Source organism: Myotis lucifugus, unplaced genomic scaffold, assembly GCF_000147115.1.
Source record: "Myotis lucifugus unplaced genomic scaffold, Myoluc2.0 scaffold_34, whole genome shotgun sequence".
NCBI classification, from domain to species: domain Eukaryota; kingdom Metazoa; phylum Chordata; class Mammalia; order Chiroptera; family Vespertilionidae; genus Myotis; species Myotis lucifugus.
Window position 1 is genome coordinate 3,317,957 of NW_005871082.1, and position 22,891 is coordinate 3,340,847.

Sequence of the window (22,891 nt, forward strand, 5' to 3'; positions counted from 1 at the left end):
TGTGAAATCTGGATTTGTTTGTTTGTTTGGATAATCAAATTAATCCTTTAGTCCTAAGAGGGAAAGGGGCAGGTATGGTACAGAGAGCCACTCAGCTCAGGTCCCCTGTGACTCTGCTGGGACCACCATGGACCCACAACACCAAGTAGCAGAAAAAACCCAGCCCTCACCTCCTTTCTCCCAGCCTCCCCTAACACAGCCCAGAGCCTTGCTCTAAAAGGGCTTCTGCAACCCAACCTCCAAGCCTCAAACTGGGAGACTGAGCTGTACATTTCTAACCTTTAAACATTTGGCTACGTGGGCAGGGGTTAAATGAATCAATTATGCAAAATCAGTCCAAAGCAGATGATTTTTAACAATATAACCTGTTCAACCACATTTTGCTGGCACACTTGAGAGAACGTCACCCTTGAACCCAAAGAGTCATGAAGGTAACTGCTATTCTGTTGGTGACTTATGCACTGTCACATTTGAGTGCTTCATAATAAATGCATACAATGCCTCACGTGAGATTTGATCTGTTGTTGACAGGCATCTATTCACAGTGTATCTGGACAAAACCATTGAGCAACGTTTTATCATCCTTTGCAAAAAGAACAGAACCTCATTAGATGCCTATAGAGACAGAAACAGACTTTGTACCACAGCATATCTATATGAACCATCTCAGAAGGCTCAACATATTCACAGCCATTGTTTGGGCCTTAAGTTTTCCCCAGGCCATATATTTATGGGCACACATTATTTAGGATTATCATATTTTAAAAGTATACATACAGGTAGTTTGAAATCAGTAATTTCATATGATGTCAAAGCAGTAGAATTGAATTAAATATGCCTATCTTAATTCATATCTTAGTGTTTGACAAAGATTAACTGATAAAATATATGTAATAGTCTTCATTTCACTTAAATATTTATTACAGGGTTTTAGAAGAAATATGTACTGTCATGGACCACATGTTCTTATCCTAGCAAAATTCATGTGCTGAAAACCCCAGTGTGATGGCATAGGGACAGGTGGAACTTTGGGAGGTAATTATGTTAAGAGGAAGGAGCCCTCATGATGGGATTAGTGCCCTTGTAAGAAGAGACAAGAATGCTTGCTTCTCTTTCTGCTCTTTGCTGTGTAAGGACATAATGAAAAGATGACCTTCTCCAAGAACCAAGTCTGCTAACACCTTCCCAGTCTCCAGAGCTGTAAGAAGTAAATGTTTGTTGTTTAAGCCTCCCAGGCTACAGTAATCTGTTACAGCAATTTCAGCTGACGAGGAAGCATGTATCTAGTCTATAAGACTGTTATCACAAATGGTCAAGAAAATTCCATTTTGTTAAAGTATAAATAAATGATCTATTTTGATGCAATTTACTTATGCCCATTTGTCTACTATAATCTACTTCATTCTAAATCAATAAATAATTATTTTGATGCAATTTACTTATGTCTATAACCTACTTCATCCCAACATGGTACTAAGACAGCTTTCCATGAAAAAATGTACATGTTCAGAAAAAGAAAATTCAAGAAATAGAAAATTTCAGCTTATATGTAAAAGAATTAAGCTACTGAACATTCTTATTCTCAAACAAAAATACCTTCATACTTCCTCTCATGTTCTTCTTATTAAAATAGAGATAACTTAAGCCAATATTGTGGCATTAATACAATCTATACAAAAATGTTAATATATGTCATAGAATGAACATGTAATTATACCGAAATAAATTATATTCTTCTTAACCTCTCCCACTCTTACTACAACCACTCTCACTTAAACTACTAGATTGTAGTTTAAATCTCCATTTCAGCAAATTTTACCTTCAAGCTCAATTCAACCTTCAAGTTCAACACTCTCCCAACTCCCTGACAACAAACTCCCACCAGCCCACGCTTGGACCCAGAAAAGTACTGTCAGGGTATTGAAAGGGGGTTAGGAGGTGGGAGGAGTAGACAGCCTCTGAAAGTAATAAACACTCTCACTATAATCATGCCATTTCAGGTGGTTTCAGTAAGTCAATGGTTCTCATTTTTGAAGCTATGGACTTTGAGTGAGAGTCTGATGAAAGTTGATCTCCCCTGGACTGTATGTTACCCACAACACACACATAATTCTACATATACTTTTACGAGAATTGCAGACCCTCTGAAGCCAAGCTATGGTCCTCAAGTCCTTTTACTCTAAATAAAAACATGTAAATAAATGATTTTATTAAGCCAAATCTATTTATTTCTCCTGTATAAAATATTTCTAGATAACACCAAAAGCAAGGGGGGCAGGCAATTGGGAGTGAAAGGTCAAACAACAATCAAAGAAAAAATGTTCTTCAAATACTTTGGGGGGGAAAAAAGAGTCTTAGGGCAAGTAAACTGTTTTGTTGCTGTTGTTTCTTTTTTGTGTGTTTTTGGATAATTTATTTTCCATTGTTCTTTAGTTCTAAGGAGGGAAAGTCTAAGAGATACCTAAAATGGCAACCATTATTTTAATGTTTACTTTTAAAGATTATACAAGCACAGTTTTTGAGTTACAATGGACAGTGCTAGCTATTTTCATCATATTACATATACTTGAATTTCTAAGGAAAAATAATACTGCTAGACATAACATTTCATGTCTAGTTGACAGATCAAGTAGACAGAGTTCTATTCTGGGGGAGGTATGTAGCATATGTACTATAAAATATGTATTTTATTAAAAAATAGTCACAGGAATATAGACAGCACAGGGAATATAGTCAATTACATTGTAATATGTATACATGGTATCACATGGGGACTAGATTTATGGGGGTTCACCTTGTAAGGTATATAAATGTCTAAACACTATGCTGCACACTGAAGTTAATATAATATTGTATATAAATTGCAACAGGAAATTTTTTAAGTTTTAATAAATATGTATTTTAACTTTTCATGATAAAGTTAGTAACTTGCCTTGAGCTGTATATATTCCTTTGCTACTTTATAAATGAACCAAGGCAAATTCATTAGCATCATTGAAGATGGGCAAAAATTTGGAAGCTAAGTTAGGAAATGAGCACTAAACAGTTTATTTGATTCCGCTGAGCCAATCAATTAGACACATTGATTTATAAATTCCATCTAAGCGATGAACTAGAGGCCTGATAGGCCTAAATAATCAGAGCTCTTCTGCCTTTGGTAAGTGGAGTTGAACAGGTCTAGTGACTTCATTTTATCACAATAATGCAGCATTTACAAGAATGCTTTACATATATACATTAGCATATTTAAAAAGCACAATACTGGCATAAAAATATAACAAGAGTTTCTATCCCTTCCAAGTCGAAGAAACTTTAAAGTATAGAATAATTTTGGAAACTTCCCTGGGACTGCAGGTCAATGACAGACACATAATTAAAAAAAAAAAAAAAAAAAAAAAAAAAAAAACACCAAAAAAACCACAAAGGTGACTCCCTGCCATCACTGCTGTAAAAGCACAAAGCCTCTCTTCAGGAAGAAAAACCCACCTGGCTTCACTCAGAACAACCACTGCTCGGCATTCTTCCTGTCAATGCTAACTGTCTCATCCACACTCACACTTCACCTGCTACTTCCTCCACGTCCGCTATAAAATGAAATGCAAATATGTCCCTTTCTCCTCCACGCATTTCCACATGGCAATCCATTTCATTTGACAAACTGGCAATCATTTCAAATGTATTCATGATATTAAATGAAAGCAAAGGTTTTTATTAACCACCACCACACACACACACACACACACACACACACACAAAGGATCAGTGTTTGGTGATTTAAAATAAATGAAAACCAAATAAAGAGATAAAGATCACAAATAACCTCAAAACTGCAAACCAAAAATCTATAGAATATAGCAAAAGTTGGCTTTGAATATACCAAATGAATCGGCAATCTACACATAAAATTACATGTTATCTGGTAAAAGTCAAAGTTACTCTAGACTTGTGAAAAGCTTTAGGATGCGTGGCATTAAACAGCTTGAAGTGGTTTCCCCCTCACCCAGGGTTTGATTTAGCCATCTATATATATAAAAGTCTAAGTGACCGGAATGACCGGACCAACTGGTTGCTATGATGCGCACTGAACACCAGGGGGCAGATGCTCAACACAGGAGCTGTTCTCTGGTGGTCAGTGCGCTCCCACGGCCAACCTCCCCAGACTGGCCAACCTCCTGCAGTCCCTCCACCTGGCCAGCAGGCCCTGGGCTGGGATGGGGAACCAGGGTGGGTGGCGGTGGATGCGGCCCCATTCCCAGGGGGGGCTGAGGGCCGGCTCCCTCCTTGGGGCAGGCAGCCAACCTCCTGTGCCCCATTCCTCCCCCTGGCTGACAGGCCCTGATCGGCCTGCCACCTGCCCGCCCAGGGGAGGTGTGGCGACAAGAGAAGGAGGAGGAGGAAGGGAGGCGAGGAACTGCACGGTGGCAGAATGCCGACGATGGCGGCGTCAATGGCAGCATCAGCGTCCAGCGTCCGTTCCTTCTGCACCTGGCCCAGCAACCGTCACCTCCTCTCTGGCCTGGCCCTGAATGACCTGGCCCCGATCACACTGATCACAGGCCAGGCCTACGGACCCCACCTATGCATGAATGTCATGCACTGGGCCTCTAGTCATTAAATAATTGTGGTCAATTCTTGTAAACTCATTTAACTAGCTGCTTATGAGGCCTTTAAATAAACTACTTCAAGGTCCAAAATGAGAAAACAAATATGAAAAGAAATCCACAGTAAGGCATCAAGATTTTGTCGAAATAATTGTCAATATGAACCCTTCAACATTTTGATTTATCAAAAAAAGCCAGTTTAAAAAGATGCATCATTTCCTTGCATGGAAGGAATACCCAGTAATGTTCTTTATTATCTGCTTTTCACCCAGGAAGTAGAAAATCAGGAGCAGAAACTATCACCAGATTTAAGAACAGAGTCAAAGTGTGTGCTCCACGTCTCTGATCTGTTCTCTCATCCACTGCTATTGCCATGACAGAGACCAGAGGCACCCAGCTATTGTCTAGCATCCTTCTGCCCTATGCCTAGGTCTACATTTTGGGTTTGTGATCTTGTTGGTTATGACGCCATTACTGACCATTTTACCTCAGTTTGACACCATTCGAGAAAGGCTGAGTTTGCACTTACACTGAAGTGGGATGTGTGTATGGGTTCCTGGTTGGAGGAGAAAGATGAAAAGAAAGATAAGCAAATGTGGCTCTGTGGGTTTGTTTCAACAGATTTCCTGCTGGGAAATGCAACCAGAAGTTAGGTATGGGTTTTGCTTAAAGTCCCTGTAAACACTTCCAGTCAACTGTATGAAACTAATAAAAATCTCAGATTTACCCTTTGTATTTCAGACCACAAAGCAATGCGATGAGGTTTGTTTTTTTCCCTGGAAAATGAAGAATCGCTTTAAGATTCTTCTTTAAAGCACAAATGTAATGTGATGCATAGGCGTGGATCTATGGAATAAGACTACAAACCAAATGAAGGGCAAAAGACAGGATTACCTTACTTTTGAAACTGCTCAATTCCACAATGAAACTGCAGGTACCAGGTAACAGGAGTTCAGTGAGCGACATTTGGACTGGGGAACGACTAAACATTATTTGCAGGTAATATAAAGGCTATAATGGTGGTTAGGGGCAATGCAAATGACAACCAACATAATTTCAAAGATTAACTGTCCCCCAGGAGAGATGTAGGGACTGAAGTAGAGTAGTAGGGGGAGAATTCCAACAGCCCAGAAGCCAACACATCATATTATTTTTTTCAAGGCTTTACATTTTAAGAAATAAAGTGCATGTCTCCAGTTGTGAGGTGAGTCATATATTAGCTGAACATGCTCTGAACTCTTATGCAAATCACAGTGCAGCAGTGATTATGGCATAATTTATGAGTAGGTTTGTGTCAGGCACAACTTGGGGAAACAATAGGGTGTGCCATTTTTTCAGGGTGTGTATTTGACTGCCACCAAATATAGCTCAATATAGCTCGCTTAATGAGACTCCCTGAGGCTGACATCTCCTTTGTTTCCCTCAAGGGCAAATGCCTCCTGGGGTTCTCAGAGAAGAATGTTCACAAGGAAACCCACATAACCATAGAACCCTTTGTCCCAAGCTCCTTCCTCCTGAATATTTGGATCACAGCACCTGATGGTTGACTATCATGCATGTCACACAGCTGAGTCATTAAATGGTGTAGGCAGTCAGTCCACCCGGAGAATAAAATGGCTTACCTTTGAGCAATTCCAATAATCCACATCCTAATTTACATGCAGAGTCATTTACTCGATTCTTTTCAGGAATTAAAGCACAAGGAAGATTGTATTATAGACTCTCTCTCACTCCTATTCCCATATTCCTTCTGTGGGATGCTGTGCACAGGTCCCCCTCACCTTTCTATTCCAGAGAGGCTATTGATAAGTATAATCACAACACAAGCAAATGGTTTTAAATAATATATTTGGCTGACATGAGTTAGGCTTTTCTTGCTTCCTAATTCAGTTTGACCATGATTAAACCTATTACCAATTTCCATTTCCTAATATACAAGCCCAGGTAGGAAGGAAAGGTGGTTAAGGGATTTAAAACTAACCTTAAATTATCTACCCTCCAAATATCAATGGTGCATTATTCTTAGTATCTAAGACAATTAAGAAAAATAACAACAAACTTAGTTTTTAGTGGCACTTCTGGAAAGCATACCTGAATGCTGACCTATCCTGTATATCCTAAAATACAGTAAATGGACTATTTAGTTTTAAATATCCTAAATATTTCTACCTATGAAATACTTAACTGCTTTTTCTTCCAATTGAGCTTCCTTGTGATTTCTCATTGCAGTCTGACTAGCATCTTCCCAAGGTGGAATTTTAAACTGTAGCTTTGGCTGTTTGAGAGAGACGTGAGCAAATAAAAAGAGTTGGAAAGCTCTACTGTCTTAAAATCATTGAAAGTACTATACATATAGTAACAGCTATAAAAATAATGCTAATAGGGCCATAATAATTTCAAATAAGTTTTTAATATCTGCATTTGGAGAAAATATCATGATGTACTTTTCAACTGTTCCCCAAAATAATTCCTTACCCACCTTAAAGTCACACATTTTAGGAAAATCATTACTTGAAATTTAAAACATTTTACTCCTTAGGATTATAAATAAAGAGTAGTGATTGAGTTCAATTGCCTTGCTTTCAAAATCATTTCTGGAAGGAATTGATCCTTAATTCCAAAGTCTATGTCATGAAAGAGTAAATGAGATGAGAGTTTGTTAGGCACACCCAGGCAGTTTTAGTGGGTAATGAGAACCACTTTCAACACTTACAACCTTACCTGTAGATAAGGAAGCACTGATACCTGGGATTTCAGTTCAGAAAGGTCTGATTTCTCAAAATTATCCTTTCCTTCCATTTGCAAAATTATTTAAAATTCTACCAATGGAACTTTATTCCTTCTTTTTTTTGTTTTTTTGTTTTTTTAATCCTCACTGGAGGATATTTTTTCCATTGAGAAAGAGTGGAAGGGAGGGAGGGGGAGAGAGAGAGAGAGAAACATCAATTTTAAACCAATGTGAGAGAGCTACATCAATTGGTTGCCTCCAGCATGCACCCGAACCAGGGCGGGAAGTGAAGCTGCAACCTAGGTACCTGCTCTTGACCGGAAATGAAGTCTAAGACTCTTTGGTTCGAAGGCTGACACTCTACCACTGAGCAACACTGGCCAGGGCTGGAAATTTATTCTTTGAGGAAGAACTCAAAAATTTATTCTTTGCCCCCCACTCCCATTAACCTTTTAAAAAGCAAACATCCTTGAGACAGATAACCATTAAACTAGCTCATTCCAAGGCAGGTCACAGTGAGTCAAATCTAGCCCACTGAGAGTTTTCATAGGTCCAGAAGAGAAGAAGCGTTTTCACATTTTTATTTGGTTGAAAAAAAAATCAAAGAATGCTATTTCATGACATGTGAAAATTACACATAATTCAAATTTCATTTTCCATAAATAAAATTTATTGGAAAGTAGCTTATTCATCTCCCTCTAAATGGTCTATGGTTGCTTTCACTCTATAATGGCAGAGTTAAGTGGTTGTGAGATGGCACATAACCTGTAAAATGGAAAATATTTTGCCCTTTACAAGAAGTATGATGACCCTCTGTTCTAAGGTGTTGGTATCCCCTAGGAAATACGACCTGCCTCACAGAGGTCACCCTGTGGCAAACCTATACAATTCTGAAAGGAGAGGATAAGGTGAAACACACTGATCAAAGGTAAGAAAAGAGAAAGGAAGAAACATATCCCCAGAATATAATCCATTCCTCGGGCCATATAAGTTTCTTCCTTTTCTCCATCATTTTTTCTTTCATTCCAATGTCCTTCCTTCCTTCCTTTCTGGCTCCCTTTCTCTTGTACTCATTTATACATTTATATAATCCATCCATTCATCCATGCACACACTACTTTGGAGATTGGGTACATAGTTATTGAAAGGGAAGATAACGGTCTCTGCCATCAGAGAGCTTACACTGCAAAAGAGAAGACGAAGACATAAATAAAGAAGATACTCAGCAACTGTGATGGGAGTGGGGGCAGAAGTTCACCTTAGAGAGGTGGGTCAGGTCAGGGTCCCACAGAAAGATGGCATTTGAGCTGAAACAAAGGATGAGCCATATTTGAAAGACTTAAGGGAAGAGGATGAGAAAGAGGGGGAATGGCACATGCAAAGTTTCTGTGACACAAAAGGGACCATTTAATTTCAGGAACAAAAGGGACATTGGTATGTGTATTGTGGCTGTAAATTACCAGCATCATAAAAAGCAACATTATTTATTAAAAGCTTATTATTTGCCAAATTTGTATCGGGTGCTTTCTCATATGTTCTCATTTAATCCTCACAAAAACTTTCATTAGGTAACATTATTAAATTTTATTCATTTAAAGTCAAAGAAGCAGACTTAAAGATATTAAATGCATTGCATTCCACACTGTGATTTAAGGTTGGAGCTTAGACCATAAACCCGGTCCACCTGACTCAAAGGAGTCTATACTAACTCTCAAAAACAAATGAAAGGTCACATTTAAATATATATATTGAAAAGCTCTGTGAAATGAAGCTAATGGAAATACCACATACTAACAGTGCAGTTTTATGAACAAACAGACAATAAATGCATTTTTATGACCATTGGGACTATGATGTGTGTGTGGAGGAGGTTAGGGGATACCCTGGGAAACTGGAGCCTCCTTCTCAAAATCGCACATGCCAGCACAGCATTCCAGAACCTTACTCTAAACAGATGTCGGGGGTCAGTGTAACAACACACCATAAAATTTAATGTTCAAATGAAAACCATTATTGGTACACATTTTTATATTCATTTACTATACCGTAAAAGGGATTATATGCTTGCCATACGCCTTTCTTAAGGGAGCTGCAACTCCTTCTGCCCCTGGGTCTGCCCTTGGGCCAGCTGAAGCACATGGCCAATACTGCCCGGGAACTATGAGAAGGACAAAGGCAGCAAAGGCCTCCCCCTAATTAGCTGTGCTGCTGTACAGGTGGATGGCAGCCCTATTGTTCTGCTCTCCCAGCTCTTTCAGGTCTGGGCTACAGGAGCTTAGATTCATCGCTGGGCTCAGAAATGGCCTCTCCCCCCACACCTGTTTCATTCGTGACAAATGTGTTAGTTCTTTGCGAACAGCGAAATGAAAACTTGGGATTTCAATTACAACCAGAACGTGGTAAAGACACGGAGTCTCTTGTAGGTAATATTTTTCTATTTCATTTCATGAACAAACCCAGAAATATTGTTAGCAGACATTAAATGTTATTTATTAGTGTGCTAATAAGCCTCCGTACTTCCAACAGCAAACATTAAACTTTGAACAAATTAAATTTCGAGTAGTGAGCGGAACGCGGATGCTCAGGGAAAGGAATGCACTTCAGAATCAATTTTTCAAAACCAAAATAATCACTGATTATGATTCAAAGACAAAGACACAACAGGAGATGCTTATTAGTCATTCTTTCAGTTCATTTTAGTTTTATCACTTTTTGCACAATTTAAGATTTATGCAAACATTTTCAGTGTTGCCTTTAATTTTTGCCAGAATATTTTGAACCTGGTTGGAAACTGAAATTGAAGAAGCCCGAGGAGGGCTTTAATAACAACTTTCTTCAGTCTGTTTATTTAAAACATGATGAATAAGCAAAAAGAAAAGGTGCAGAATGGAAAAAGAAAAATGATCCCTTCGCCTTCCTAGAAGTGCCTGAGATTACTGGATGGTTCCTAATCTTACACCAGGAATTAAAATCTTCCTCACATGCCAATGGCCAAAAATATGTATTTATATGACAGTGTTCCCAGTTGTCATGTGTATGTAAGCTTGGAGCCTAAAGGATTATAAGTAGTTTTAGAGTTACAGAAAGGCAGTGAGAAGTTTCACTAATTTTAAGTGCCACGTATTGGGACTTAAAATTAGTGAAATAAGGCACTTTCTTAAAATTAGTTTCTTATATCTCTTTTTTTGAAAAGGTACGGGGTCAGTTAGTGTTTTGCCACACTAGATGCATATGTTTGCTAACAAATTATTCTTAGGGGGTGGGGGAAGAGGAAGAAATTAAAAGAAAGGCCAGGAACCTAAACAAATTAAGTGCAGAAAATCAGTTCTCCATAAGCTCATGAGGCATTAAGCACAGTGGTATGGAAGCCAGGCAGATTCTAATACAAATGCTAGCCGAGCCACATACTGGCTATGCAGCTATCAGGCTCAGTAGCTTCTCTATCTGCACAATGAGAATAACAGTATCTACCTGATAGAATTGTCATAAGGAATACATGACCTATATTTACAACTTTGAGCACAGTGCAAGACACAAAAGAATTGCTCATTAGCTATTAATATTATACATTAACAAGTCAGAGGGTGTTTATTTTTTCTGCTTTGACGCACACACCAACACCCTTTGGGGCGGATTTAGCGTAACCTTGATAGGAATTAAGGAGTATTAAATAAGTGTTTGTTAATAGAGTGAAACATAATCTTAGTGAGTTTGAAGACTCCATCTTGGGGAAATCCTCTGAGCATTTTTTTATGTTCTGGAAAATCAGCCACAGATGGGGCTCGGTGAGAGCCCTGGAATGAGAACTATAATTTCTTTCAATAATGCCCTATTAATGCTTCAAATGTCAAGATTTGTCTTAAGAGTCTATGGAAAATGTTTCAACCAGAAGTATATTGCTGATGAGCATTTGTTTCCAAATTTGTTGCACACTACTGTTTCATCACTTCAAAAATTGCTTTTCACAACTGTCAATGTTATCAGGATATGGAAGAGGAAAGGGAGAACATGGTGCTATAATCAAATGTTTGTATACCCCCAAAATTCACAGGTTGAAATCCTAACTTCCGATGTGATGATATCAGGAGGTAGGAACTTTGGGGTGATTAGGTCTTGAGGATGGACCCCTCATAAAAGTGATTCAGAGTCCCCTTTGCTCTCTGCCATGTGAGGACAGGGCAAGGTGATGGCTATCTATGAATCAGAAGAGTGGCCCTCACCACCTACTAAATCTACCTCTGTGAACACTGAATACAGACACTGCATCTGCCTTGACCTGGGACTTCTCAACCTCTGGAGCTGTGAGAAATAACCGTTTCTAGTTTAAGCTACCAGTGTAAGGTATTTTTTTGTTATAGAGGCCTGCAGGAACTCGGACTCACAGTTATCTGTACAAAGTTTAAGGTCTATCTGGGAAGGTGACATGAGAAGAACAAGAAGAAACATATTATGAACAGTCTAGAAGCAATCAGTTAATCTGCAACCCAACTGAAATTGCCCACAGTGGACTCTGCAGACATGGCCCAACTCTCAGACAAGCTCAACACTGCAAAACATCATAATGAGCTTAGATTATTGTCATTTGTCACAAAAACATGCAAGCTGTTCTTTCTATCAGCCCCAGTGCCCAGGGTGCCCAGAACTCGGACTCCACAAAGGCACCGAGAGATGCTTTATGGAAATGTTGCTTTTCATGGAGCCAACTGCAAAGGGGATGTGTATGGAGACAGATAAAATAATTTCCCACCTTATGGGAACAATTTACAAAATCTGTAACACAAATTTGATTCATTTTTCACTACCAAGTTTTTTAAACTTTCTGTCATGGAGTAAAATTTGGGCTTTTGTGCTCAAATACTATACTTTGTATTTTTAAATGTTTCCAAATGGCACTTTTTAGAGACTTTTTAATAACCTTGACTCAAGGAGACTGCTGAATCCTGAAGACTTATGTTTTCCATCCCTCTGAATAAACAGAACCAGCCACGTTTTTATATTTTTTATCGTGGAAAGAAAATTATCTAGTCAATCAATTTCAGTACATTCAGACAGAAGAGTTCTTCCCTCCCAGGGCTTTCTACTTTCCACTTTAATTCTGTCATAAATTTAGAATTAAAATTAGGTTGCAAATTTCAGGTAAAATAGGGTGATAAAATTTAATGACCACTAACATTTCAAATGGAATCTATTTTACTGAGCTTGGTTCTCCATTCTCCTGAGCACTCTTGACGTAGTAAATTGAAGTGTGCAGATCTAATCAGCTGAGACCCTGCTTGACCCTGATACAAACATCTAAAGTTTCATCTCTGTTGAGACCTCACACAGAATTGAAGTCTGGGTAAGCCTCCTCACCTTTTGACAAAATAGAGACTTTAATGAGCCATTAAGTCACCTCTTCCTGAAAGTGGCAAAGTATTGCCCAACCCTCCCATAGCCTATAATCACCCATTTTGTTTAATTTGTGACATTGTTTAGAACAGCTTTTATTGGAAAAAGAAATAGACACGTAGTGATTTGCCTATGTTCCAAGGAATGCATTTTGGGGAGAATAAGTAAGTCTGCATTACATTTTGGTTTCTAGGATTATATAAATCCTACTATAACTCCTCTGAGTCATCTTAGGAATGAACAGGATACTGAGTTTACCTTTTAGTTTAACAAGACCTTAAACAGTCAATTTCAAATGATCAGTTTATTTAAATTGGGACTTCTGTGCAAGTACTTTAGGATCTCCCAAGCAAATCAGAATTTCAGTAGAAATTTAAGAACTGCTTTAACCAATTCTTCCATTCTTCTGGAGGCCCGGTGTTAGAACACAGCACCACTTTTCACCCTCACTTTCCCTTCACTCTCACTCAGAGACTCTTAGTTGTCCTGTCTTTGCATTTCTTCCCACAATCTCTATAATCTCCAAACCACTGTGTGGTTTGAAAGTACAGGTTATGGTCATTCCAGTCAGGCAGATATGATTGACAGCAAAACCACGGAAATTACCCATTTGGTCTGTCACTGGTCCAATTTATCACATGGTTGGCTACCAGGAGGATGTGCCATCCGCTGGGACTATTGAGATGTTAATGCCCTATGCTGTCAGGCTCTGCCAGGACAATTTCTTTGCCCATGTCAGTTTTTTGTCTTTGGTGGTTTTTCTTGCCCAGTTAATCTCTACAGATGTGTCTGCCAACTTTCCACTAGATTTCTTTTCCATATTATAATGCCCCTATATTAATATTTATTAGACTTGTTCCAAGAGAACTGAGAAATTCGAGTTCTATTTTTTTCTTAAAAACACCATGCTGCCATATGCTGGCAACTCCATAAGTAGCTGGTGTGACATGATGGCTGAGAAAAAGGTTATCTTCTCCCTCCTGCTCTCCCAAATACTTTTGCCTTAGCACTGCTTGGGCAACCAAAACAAAATTAAACTCCTGCCCCTCCACTCCCAAAACATTTGCCCAAAATAATGAAATCCTTCTAATGGAAGGTTCCAGACTATTTCTAAAGCTATCTGGGAGAGAAATTAAACAGAATTATAGGTCATCTAAAAAACAACATGTCTATAATGCCATTTAATATCCTACATGGGCATAGCTTCTGGAATGTCTTAGGGAAACATATATTACTTTTTTTTTAAAACCACAACACTATTTTTTAATTAAACAAAGAATTTAATTCATTTCTAGTGAAAATACTGATACTGAATAAATATCAGTGACATTTAGATGATAGATTCTACAGCTAAAATGTTTCCTTGTTCCTCTTGAAATAAGTGATTGATACTCATATGTAGCCCATATAATCAATTTTATTATTGCCACATTGTGACTTTTTCAGTACATTTGAAAAATATATAACAATTCCTTTAGCATAATCTGATCCAAATCTGAATTTAAAATCATGGCTGCCCATGAAAGAGGGGGAGGGTAAGACAGAGAAAGAGGGTGAGAGAGAGAAAGGGGCAGGGAAGGAGGGCAGACAGGGCTCCAAGAGGGCAGGGGCATTTACAGCACTCTCCCCAGTAGGTAGCACTATGTCTGGCACACAGTAGGTGCAAATAGTCAGTGTGGGGAATCAGAATCTATGGAGGCCCTGCCAGGCACCAAGGTTTACCTACTTCTTATTTATGCTAATCCTCTACCTTGGAGTCGGTATCATTACTGTCGCCAATATATAAGTTTGGACATTGCTTGTAGTAAAAGAGGAAAATGAATAAGAAAATGCACATCCATAATCATCTAGTTTTCTCTCATTTTAGATAAAATTAAGAGTGAGATGACGATAAGTGTACATGAGAGAAGGACCATATGCATTTTCCAGGTATCTACTCTGTTTAGTAACTGTCTTAAGTAGCACTTTAAAGCTTTTCCTCACTAACTATGATATGCTTTTCATGTGATTTGCATTCCGAGAATCACAAGACAACACTGGGAAAAGCAGGAAATCAATGAGAGTTAGTTTGGTAATTTAAAAATGAAAACAAAAGCAACAGCAGCACCTACCACTAACAGCCATCTCTAGTAAAATGTCAGTCACTGAATACTTTTCAACTAAATTGAGGAAAAATGGGTTGCCATTTATGTCTATTTAAAATGTGTCAGCTGATCTCTAGGGGATTAAAGAAGGGCTTTGCTTGTTCAATTTACCTCAAACCCATATGCAAATGATACTCATACAGCACCACACATTTACAGTCAAAGACAATACTTTGTTTTTAGGAAGAGCAGCGCCCACAGTGTAACGAACTGCAAATGTCACATAGCACATACACAAAAACCACAGCCAGACAATGCTAAGCTCCAACAAAGAATTTTGGGAATTACCAGCTGTATTGTAAAAATGGCTGTCAAATATGTTTGATTCTATTGTTTGTCATTCTCTGAAGATTGAAAACACTTTCTCTGCTACCCCATCCCCCCTCACCATTTTACCCTCTTCCTTTTCTATTGACCTCTAGCACTCACTCCTTGACCTTTCTTTTCAATGTTACATTCAAAGAGGGAGGGAGAAGAGAGCAGGACAGAGAGAGGGAGGGAGTGAAATGTACGAGCAGGGGGATAGAATTTGAAAGTCACCCCCCAATTTTTTAAACAAAAATAACCCCGGGGCAGAGATGGTTGTTTTCTAATAGGTTGTTCTCTCTTCTTCAGGAGAACCAGGAATAGGTGCCATATACATAAGACCCTGGCATGGCGGCATGTATTTATTTATTTACTCAACAAAAATTTACTGAGTACCTACTAAGGTGAGGCACTGAGCTTAGTGCATATTTGGGAAAATAAAAGACATGAGAGTTGCTTCATAGGCATGATAGGAAATTACAATTCATCATATGGTAAACTTTTATTTTAAAACCTAGACTCCTTAGCCCTGTGGTCGGCAAACTGCGGCTCACTAGCCACATGCGGCTCTTTGGCCCCTTGAGTGTGGCTCTTCCTAAGCCTTAGGAGTACCCTAATTAAGTTAATAACAATGTACCTACCTATATAGTTTAAGTTTAAAAAATTTGGCTCTCAAAAGAAATTTCAATCGTTGTACTCTTGATATTTGGCTCTGTTGACTAATGAGTTTGCCGACCACTGCTAGCCAAATCAATTCAGGCATTTAACAGAAATTTATTCCATTTTATTGATTATTTTCCTCTTAAAATATTCTTGGCTAAGCTTCTAGGCACCATGCTTTCCTGAAATTATTTTCTTTACATTTTAGACTTCTCTACAGGAGTTTCATCCTCAGCCTGTTATTTATGTGTTGGTGATCCTGAAAGTTCTGGCTTAAGTTTTTATCTCTATTCTGCATATTTCCCTGGGAGTCCTCATTGCTCCTAAACTTGTAGTATCATCTGTATGATATGAAAACCAGATCTGATGACATCAAATTCTGCATGTCCAGTTCAAACTCTTCTGAGGTCATATGTGAAACCCTCTTGACATTGCTATCTGATGTTTCAAAGCACCCACGCTCAAAATATCATAAATTGAACTAATCAACTTTTCTTTATCTCATTGCATAACAACCATCCATAAAGTTCCCCAATCAAAACACCTGAGTTATTCTTAACTCCTTTCTTTTTACTTGCTAACAACCAATCTCAAAGTGCCATAGGTTTTTACATTATAAAATACATTAAAACGCACACCCTCGTCTTCATGCTCTCTGCTACTACCCAATACAGGCAACCATTGTTCTTTGCCAACATTCTCACAAATATATGCTTACTTGGTCTCCCTGATTTCAATCTTGCTTGCCCCCAATGCTTTTAAGCCAGTTATATAGATGCAAATTTGATAATATTGTTCTCTTTACTATTTTTCCATACACTAAAGATAAAATCCTAACTTCTTTAGGAGATCCCTTAAACCTCTATTTACCTTACAGATTCCCATTTTGCCTCTGCTCTCTGTCACTACTTTCCACCATACACAACTTCTTTCAGTTCCTTAAATATGACACCGATGCGCTCTTTACCGCAGGCCTTCCCATATCCTTCACATTTCCTGAAACTTTTCTTATCTTCACTCCAAACTTGCCAATGCTAACTCCTGATTATCATTTAAATATCGACTTCCTTTGGGAAGCCAATTTGGATTGCCACTCCATCCCAGCTCATCCTTTTCACCTTTGACCCCCTAAACTTACACCCAACCTACCATTATCTCCACCAAACAAAGACAGATGTTCTTTCTATATGCTCCCACAGTGAGTTATCTTCCCTAGTAGCATTTTAAAATATTTTATTATAAATGCCTATTTAACATTCTTTTTCACTAATTACTGTGTAAAGGGCAAGAAGCTATCCAGTATAAGCAGCTTGCCTTTGTATCCCTAGAAACTAGTATAGGGCCTTGCACAATAAAGATTTGTTCAATGAGTAGATGGAGCGCCTTTTAGTTACAGGGAACTGGGAAGAGCTTAGAGATAAACACCCACTACCCTTAAGGAGAATAATATTAAATGCAGAATGTCTGTTATACACAATTATATGATGATAATGAGTAAATAAAATTGACTCCAATTTGGACATGTGGGGATTTGCTAACACTGTAAATTGGAATTAAATATTTAGCTCTCCCTTCTGGGATAATCTAATCCACACTAAAGATTTCTGGAAGACAGTTTGATGATTTTACATTATAGATCAGAAAATAGTCACAGCAAAGTTAATTGAGTTACTCAAGGTTACCCAGTGAATCAGAAGCAGAGACAGGACTTAAAACTCAAGAACTGCCAACCTCCAGTCCTTGGTGCTATCATTTATTTAAAAATTCCTTTGTCTTTTTCTCCCCAAATGCTATTGTGTGATTGTAGGACTTCAACCTGCATACTTTAATAGATAGTCTTCTCAAACTATCACCCGTGATACTGACATTTGAAGACTCGGGGATGTAGGCACCTTTGATAGGTCTTCCTCTAGTCTGGAACATGAAAGGCTTTCTGGGACGTGTCTATGCACTCTGTGCTCTCTGCGAGTGCCAGTTCCTTCTTAGATCTTAACAGAGTATTAGTTAGACACTACTTGCCTCTACAAAGTGCCAACAGTGAACTTTTCTGCTCTTGGATATCATACTGGATGATGCCCTACATTTAAAAATCCCATAGTTAGTTGGCTGGGACATTCTATTGCACTCGATAGACATTTTGGTAGAAAATGCTGCCAGCACTTAATAAATATTTGAGAAGCAGCACTGGCTATTAACTTTAACAGGATTACAGATTCCAACATTCATATTGTGAGAGAAATAAACTCAAAAGGGTCTGTGCTGCCATTTCAAAAGGCCAGATATGTATTACGTACTCAATAAATATGTTTATATGTGGTATTCTGGGGCCAATGGCAAATATGGTGCATAACCAAAATGCCTCATATATATATATATATATATATATATATATATATATATATATATATATATATATAGTGCACAAGGATGCTCTGTTGTTCATAACAGCAGCATTGCTGATAGTAATTTCTCAATGATATACAGGGTGAGTATGCAGTTGAGATTTTTCCCAGCCCAGACTAGATAAACCGGGCTCTTTCTTTTTATACCTGAATGTAGCTCAAGATGTTAAAAAATTTAATCTGCACAAAACTGTGGTTAACACAAGCCACTTTTATTAGATATATAGAGCTGTACTCTTCTTCATCATTTTCAGATCAATTATAAAACTTAACAGATGGAGCATCAGATAGAAGAGTCCCCAATTATAGAACATTCCTCTTGCTCTTTCGGCTTTGCTTAATCCATCCTTCACTGTCCCAAAGCAAACATCTTTACCCCTACAGCATTCAAGCCAGCTCATTGCATCACTCTCCAGTCCTACTTGCATCTCCAGGCCCAAGGAGAACTTTAAATGTCCAAAGTATTTACTGTTCTTAATCCACAATGTTGACATTAAATGAATTGGTTCTGTCATGCGAATATAACTGATTATATTTCCACTAATAAAGATAGACATTTGAGTTACCCATTTGTAAGTAAAGCCAATGCAAAAGAAAGAGAACTTCTGTCAGATGCTGAGTTAACATCAATTGCTCGTTCCATGGAAATGTCAATTAACATTCTAGTGCAACCTTTGAAACACAATTTTCTAATTCAAGAAATGTGCATAAATCCATAGTGAACTGAGAGGCATACAAGGTAAGTCTTAAGGGCCATATATGTGTTTATATTCTTGGCTGGCCATTGGTAGATGACATTCATGGAGTCAGAATACTTTCAACTTTCACTTGAATATGTAGAGTCCAAGAATTCATCCTTACTCATCAGTCCTATCTGGAGGGAAATGATTTTGCAAAGATGTTGCTTTCATTTCCTAATGCTGCTAGTAAGCTAAACCAAGGAATAAAAGTTCCTTTCAAGAGCAGCATGAAGGCTGAGTTGGCTTCTTATTTTTAATTGATTTTAGAGAGAAGAAGGGAAAGAGAGAGAGAGAGAGAGAGAGACATCTATGTGAGAGAGAAACATTCATCGGATGCCTCCCACACCACCCCGACCAGCAATCGAAACCACTACCTTTTGGTATACAGGATGACGCTCCAACCAGCTGCGCCACCCAGGCAAGCCTGAGTAAGCTTCTTGCTTTAGGAGATTATAAATGCTCTCAAACACTTCTAAAGGAAGCAAATTCCAACTTGGGCTTTAAAGTTTTGACTTTTTTTTTTTTTACTCCATTTGTCATCGTGGTCTGAATGGAACAATATTAAAGGCTAACCGGGCAAACAACAACAAAAAATGCTTTTATCACCAGGATACCTGCCCTATTGGACAATTACCTGTAGAGATTCCATTTCTTCATCTTTTCTGTGGGACTCCTCCAGCAGATCTACAATAAGAAAGTAAAATACCCATCAAAATGCAGTGCAAAAATTGGTAGCCTCTTATTATCAAACACAATTCAGTCAGGGGCTTGTATAAACTGTTGTCTGGAATAAAATTTGATGTCCTCATGCCCACGGATGCGATGAGCAGAGCTCTGGATCCTGCCAAACCTAAGCTGGCTGAGAACCCTGGGAGGTCCCAGAGCTGGTGGAGATACTGGAGAATGAGACCAACTCAATTAAAATCCAAAATCACATCAGCATTTTAGAAATTTGGTCCAGTTTACATAACTCAAAAGTAACACAAAATTTTCCTTAAACACACACACACACACACACACACACACACACACACATTTTTTTCTTTTGAGAAGCAAACCATTTGCTCTTAAACTCCCAAGCCAACATCTCCAGAGAAAATTTTATAACCAAATTAAAATACCCTGGAATAATGGGTGTTATTAATGGAAGTAGAACACCAGCTTAACTGTACAGTCACATTAATTATCATTTCACACCGAAAGGGTGGGAAGCATTGAAGCTACATCTGACCAAGAGGTTGGCACCATCTCAGAGAAATCAGTGGCTGGAAGGCAAGGTAGTCGCTGAAGAGAGTTCTGTCTAAATGCCTGTGCACAGCCACAGTGCCTCAGTGCCCGACATTAATTTATGAACCTGCTGTAAAAATATATATGCATATATTTGGCAAGTAGAATTTTCTGCCTGCAGCTATACCACCCTGTGCTGTGATGTTATTAGATCTCACAAACCTAGAGAGGGCTGGGCTGAGTCAGAACTTGGATGGAAACTGGCAATAAACACCTACAGCAGCGCACATTAATATTAGCATTTGCCTTACGCTGTGATTGATATAGCTTACCAAGAGGCTGTGCTGCATAAAAGAAATATATAACCTCCAGAAATTCAATATATATCCCAGAAAGGCAAATGTTTTTAGCAAGTGCAATGCCAGATGCAGCAGGAAACAACAGTATCGTGGAAAGCCAAACCACAATGGTATATGTCATAGCTGGGTGGGCAGTACACTAAAACTCCAGAAAACCTGGTAGATGGTATGATTGATAGTGATGGCCCTTTGAGACTGGATGATTACGAGAGAGCTATAGGAGCGGCAAGCAACCCTCTCAAGACACAGTGCACTTGGATTAAGGATAAGAGGTAGTTTTTGCTCTGTGTCCATAGTGGAGCTGACTTTAGCTCCCAGACCTCTCATAATCAGAGTTACACCAATAAATTATAGGAGCATGGGAATGTATTAAGGTGGATTTTTAAAGGGATTTTTAGTTGGCATATCATGTTCTTTAGCAGAAACCAACTTGAGGTGTGGTAGATTAAGTAGCCTCGGTCATTCCTCTTCTTGTGTCCTTACTCAGTTGCATTGTGACACTGTAGCTACTTCCATCAAGCAGTCATGAGCACGCTCACCTCTTATTATCAAACACAATTCAGTCAGGGGCTTGTATAAACTGTTGTCTGGAGGCTGCCTCCTGACTTGCATAGAGGCTGCCTCCTGACTTGATTTGGTGAATAGAATATAGCAAATGCATCTTTGTGCCAATCTGCTTTGAAGGTGCAAGAGGCCTCACACATTTTCACTTGAAACTCTGTCATTATCATCTGAACAAGCACAGTCCAGCTTATTGAGATGACGAGAGACACATGGTCCAGGACTCTTCCCACCCCTAACACCCTGTATGTTGCCTCCACTGGCAGTCAGGGAATGTCCAGAGCACAACTGCCCAGCTGAACTGAAGATGACCACAGATGACATACGTAGGAGCCCAGGTGAATCCAGTGCCAACTCCAACTCACAGAATTTTGACCTAAATAAATGGAATTTCTAGATGGTTTGGTGCCTAGTGCTTGCTAAGTGATAGCACTCAGTTGCTAACTGAACAACAATCATTTAGAATTTATTAGAAGGCTGTAGGAATAACTAATAGAGATGTGGGGGAAAAGGATCTAGGCTCTGGAGAAAATAAGCACTGGTCTGGGTAGGATGCAGGGAGCATGAACCAATAGGCATTTTATCCTGGGTGCCTCTATCTTTTTAAAAAATATATATTTTTTAAATTGATTTCAGAAAGAAAGGGAGGGGAGAAAGAGGTAGAAACATCAAGAATGAGAAAGAATCATTGATCGGCTGCTTCCTGCACACCCCCTAGTGGGGGGTTGAGCCTGCAACCTGGTCATATGCCCTGACCCGGAATTGAAACATGACCTCCTGGTTCATAGGTTCATAGGTTGACGCTCAACCACTGAGCCACGCTAGCCAGGCCAGATGCCTCTAATCTTTGTGTCACTCCATCAAGATGAAGTTCCATAAAGAGAAGAGCTAAGTAGCCTAGCTTAGATCTCTTGCCTTCTTCTTGACTAGGGGAAAGCATGGAAAGAGTTCACTGATAATCCCAAAAGGATTGGACAAAGAACAGAAAGAACAGCTTCCTAATGCAAAGTCAGAGTACTGTTAACAGAAGAAGGCAGGTGGACAGGCCAAAACAACAGATGCCTACTCCAATTGGTTTTAGTAAATTATGTCTTCAGTGCAACTCTTCAATACCTGTGAGATGTGAGATCACTATTCTGTTCCCATGTGATGTAGCCACTTTGTTACACTACTTATAGTTATTAGGTGGTTCTCAGAGGTGGGCCCCTTGTAATGAATTGTGTTGGTTAATGGTAGTGTGGAATTGTTGTGGTGGATAGTGGGGTCCATCAACCAACCATTAAAGGGAAATGATCTTGTTCCCCATAGCCAACTTAGTATAGCAAACATCACATACCTTACCTAAAATTTACTGGGCAAATAAGGATATTGAGTCACTTATATAGCCAAACTCAACTCACACAGTTGATAAAATATAGACATACGTTCAGTTTACCCTCAGAACTTCATAGTAGGATAATTGCAGTTAAAAAATTATGTTCCTTTGCCCGGCTGGTGTGACTCAGTGGTTGAGCGTCAACCTATGAACCAGGAGGTCACGGGTTCAATTCCTGGTTAGGGCATATACCCGGGTTTAGGGCTTGATCCCTAGTAGGAGGCATGCAGGAGGCAGCTGATCATGATTCTCTCTCATCATTGATGTTTCTATCGCTCTCTCCTTCTCCCTTTCCTCTCTGAAATCAATAAAATATGTTTTAAAAAAGTATGTTCCCAATTTTCTCCAAATACATAAAAGTTCATGTTGCTCTTCCAACAAAACTACACCAATAGCAGTG

The 22,891-nt window shown here is 38.8% G+C and overlaps 1 protein-coding gene across 13 annotated transcripts in view; it reads right to left on the minus strand.

Annotated features, from left to right (window-relative positions):
* The window catches only part of CEP128 (centrosomal protein 128), a 335,869-nt gene that overhangs the window by 42,653 nt on the left and 270,325 nt on the right, over nt 1–22,891 (minus strand). For 11 of the 13 annotated variants that reach the window (XM_023752499.1, XM_023752495.1, XM_023752498.1 and 8 more), the window contains 2 exons: nt 19,604–19,653; nt 6,787–6,876 (listed from right to left, as the gene is read on the minus strand). In XM_023752499.1, the coding sequence (XP_023608267.1) occupies nt 6,787–6,876; nt 19,604–19,653 (140 nt within the window). The remainder of the gene's footprint in view (nt 1–6,786; nt 6,877–19,603; nt 19,654–22,891) is intronic. The other 2 variants (XM_023752500.1, XM_014454256.2) reach the window with 1 other exon arrangement.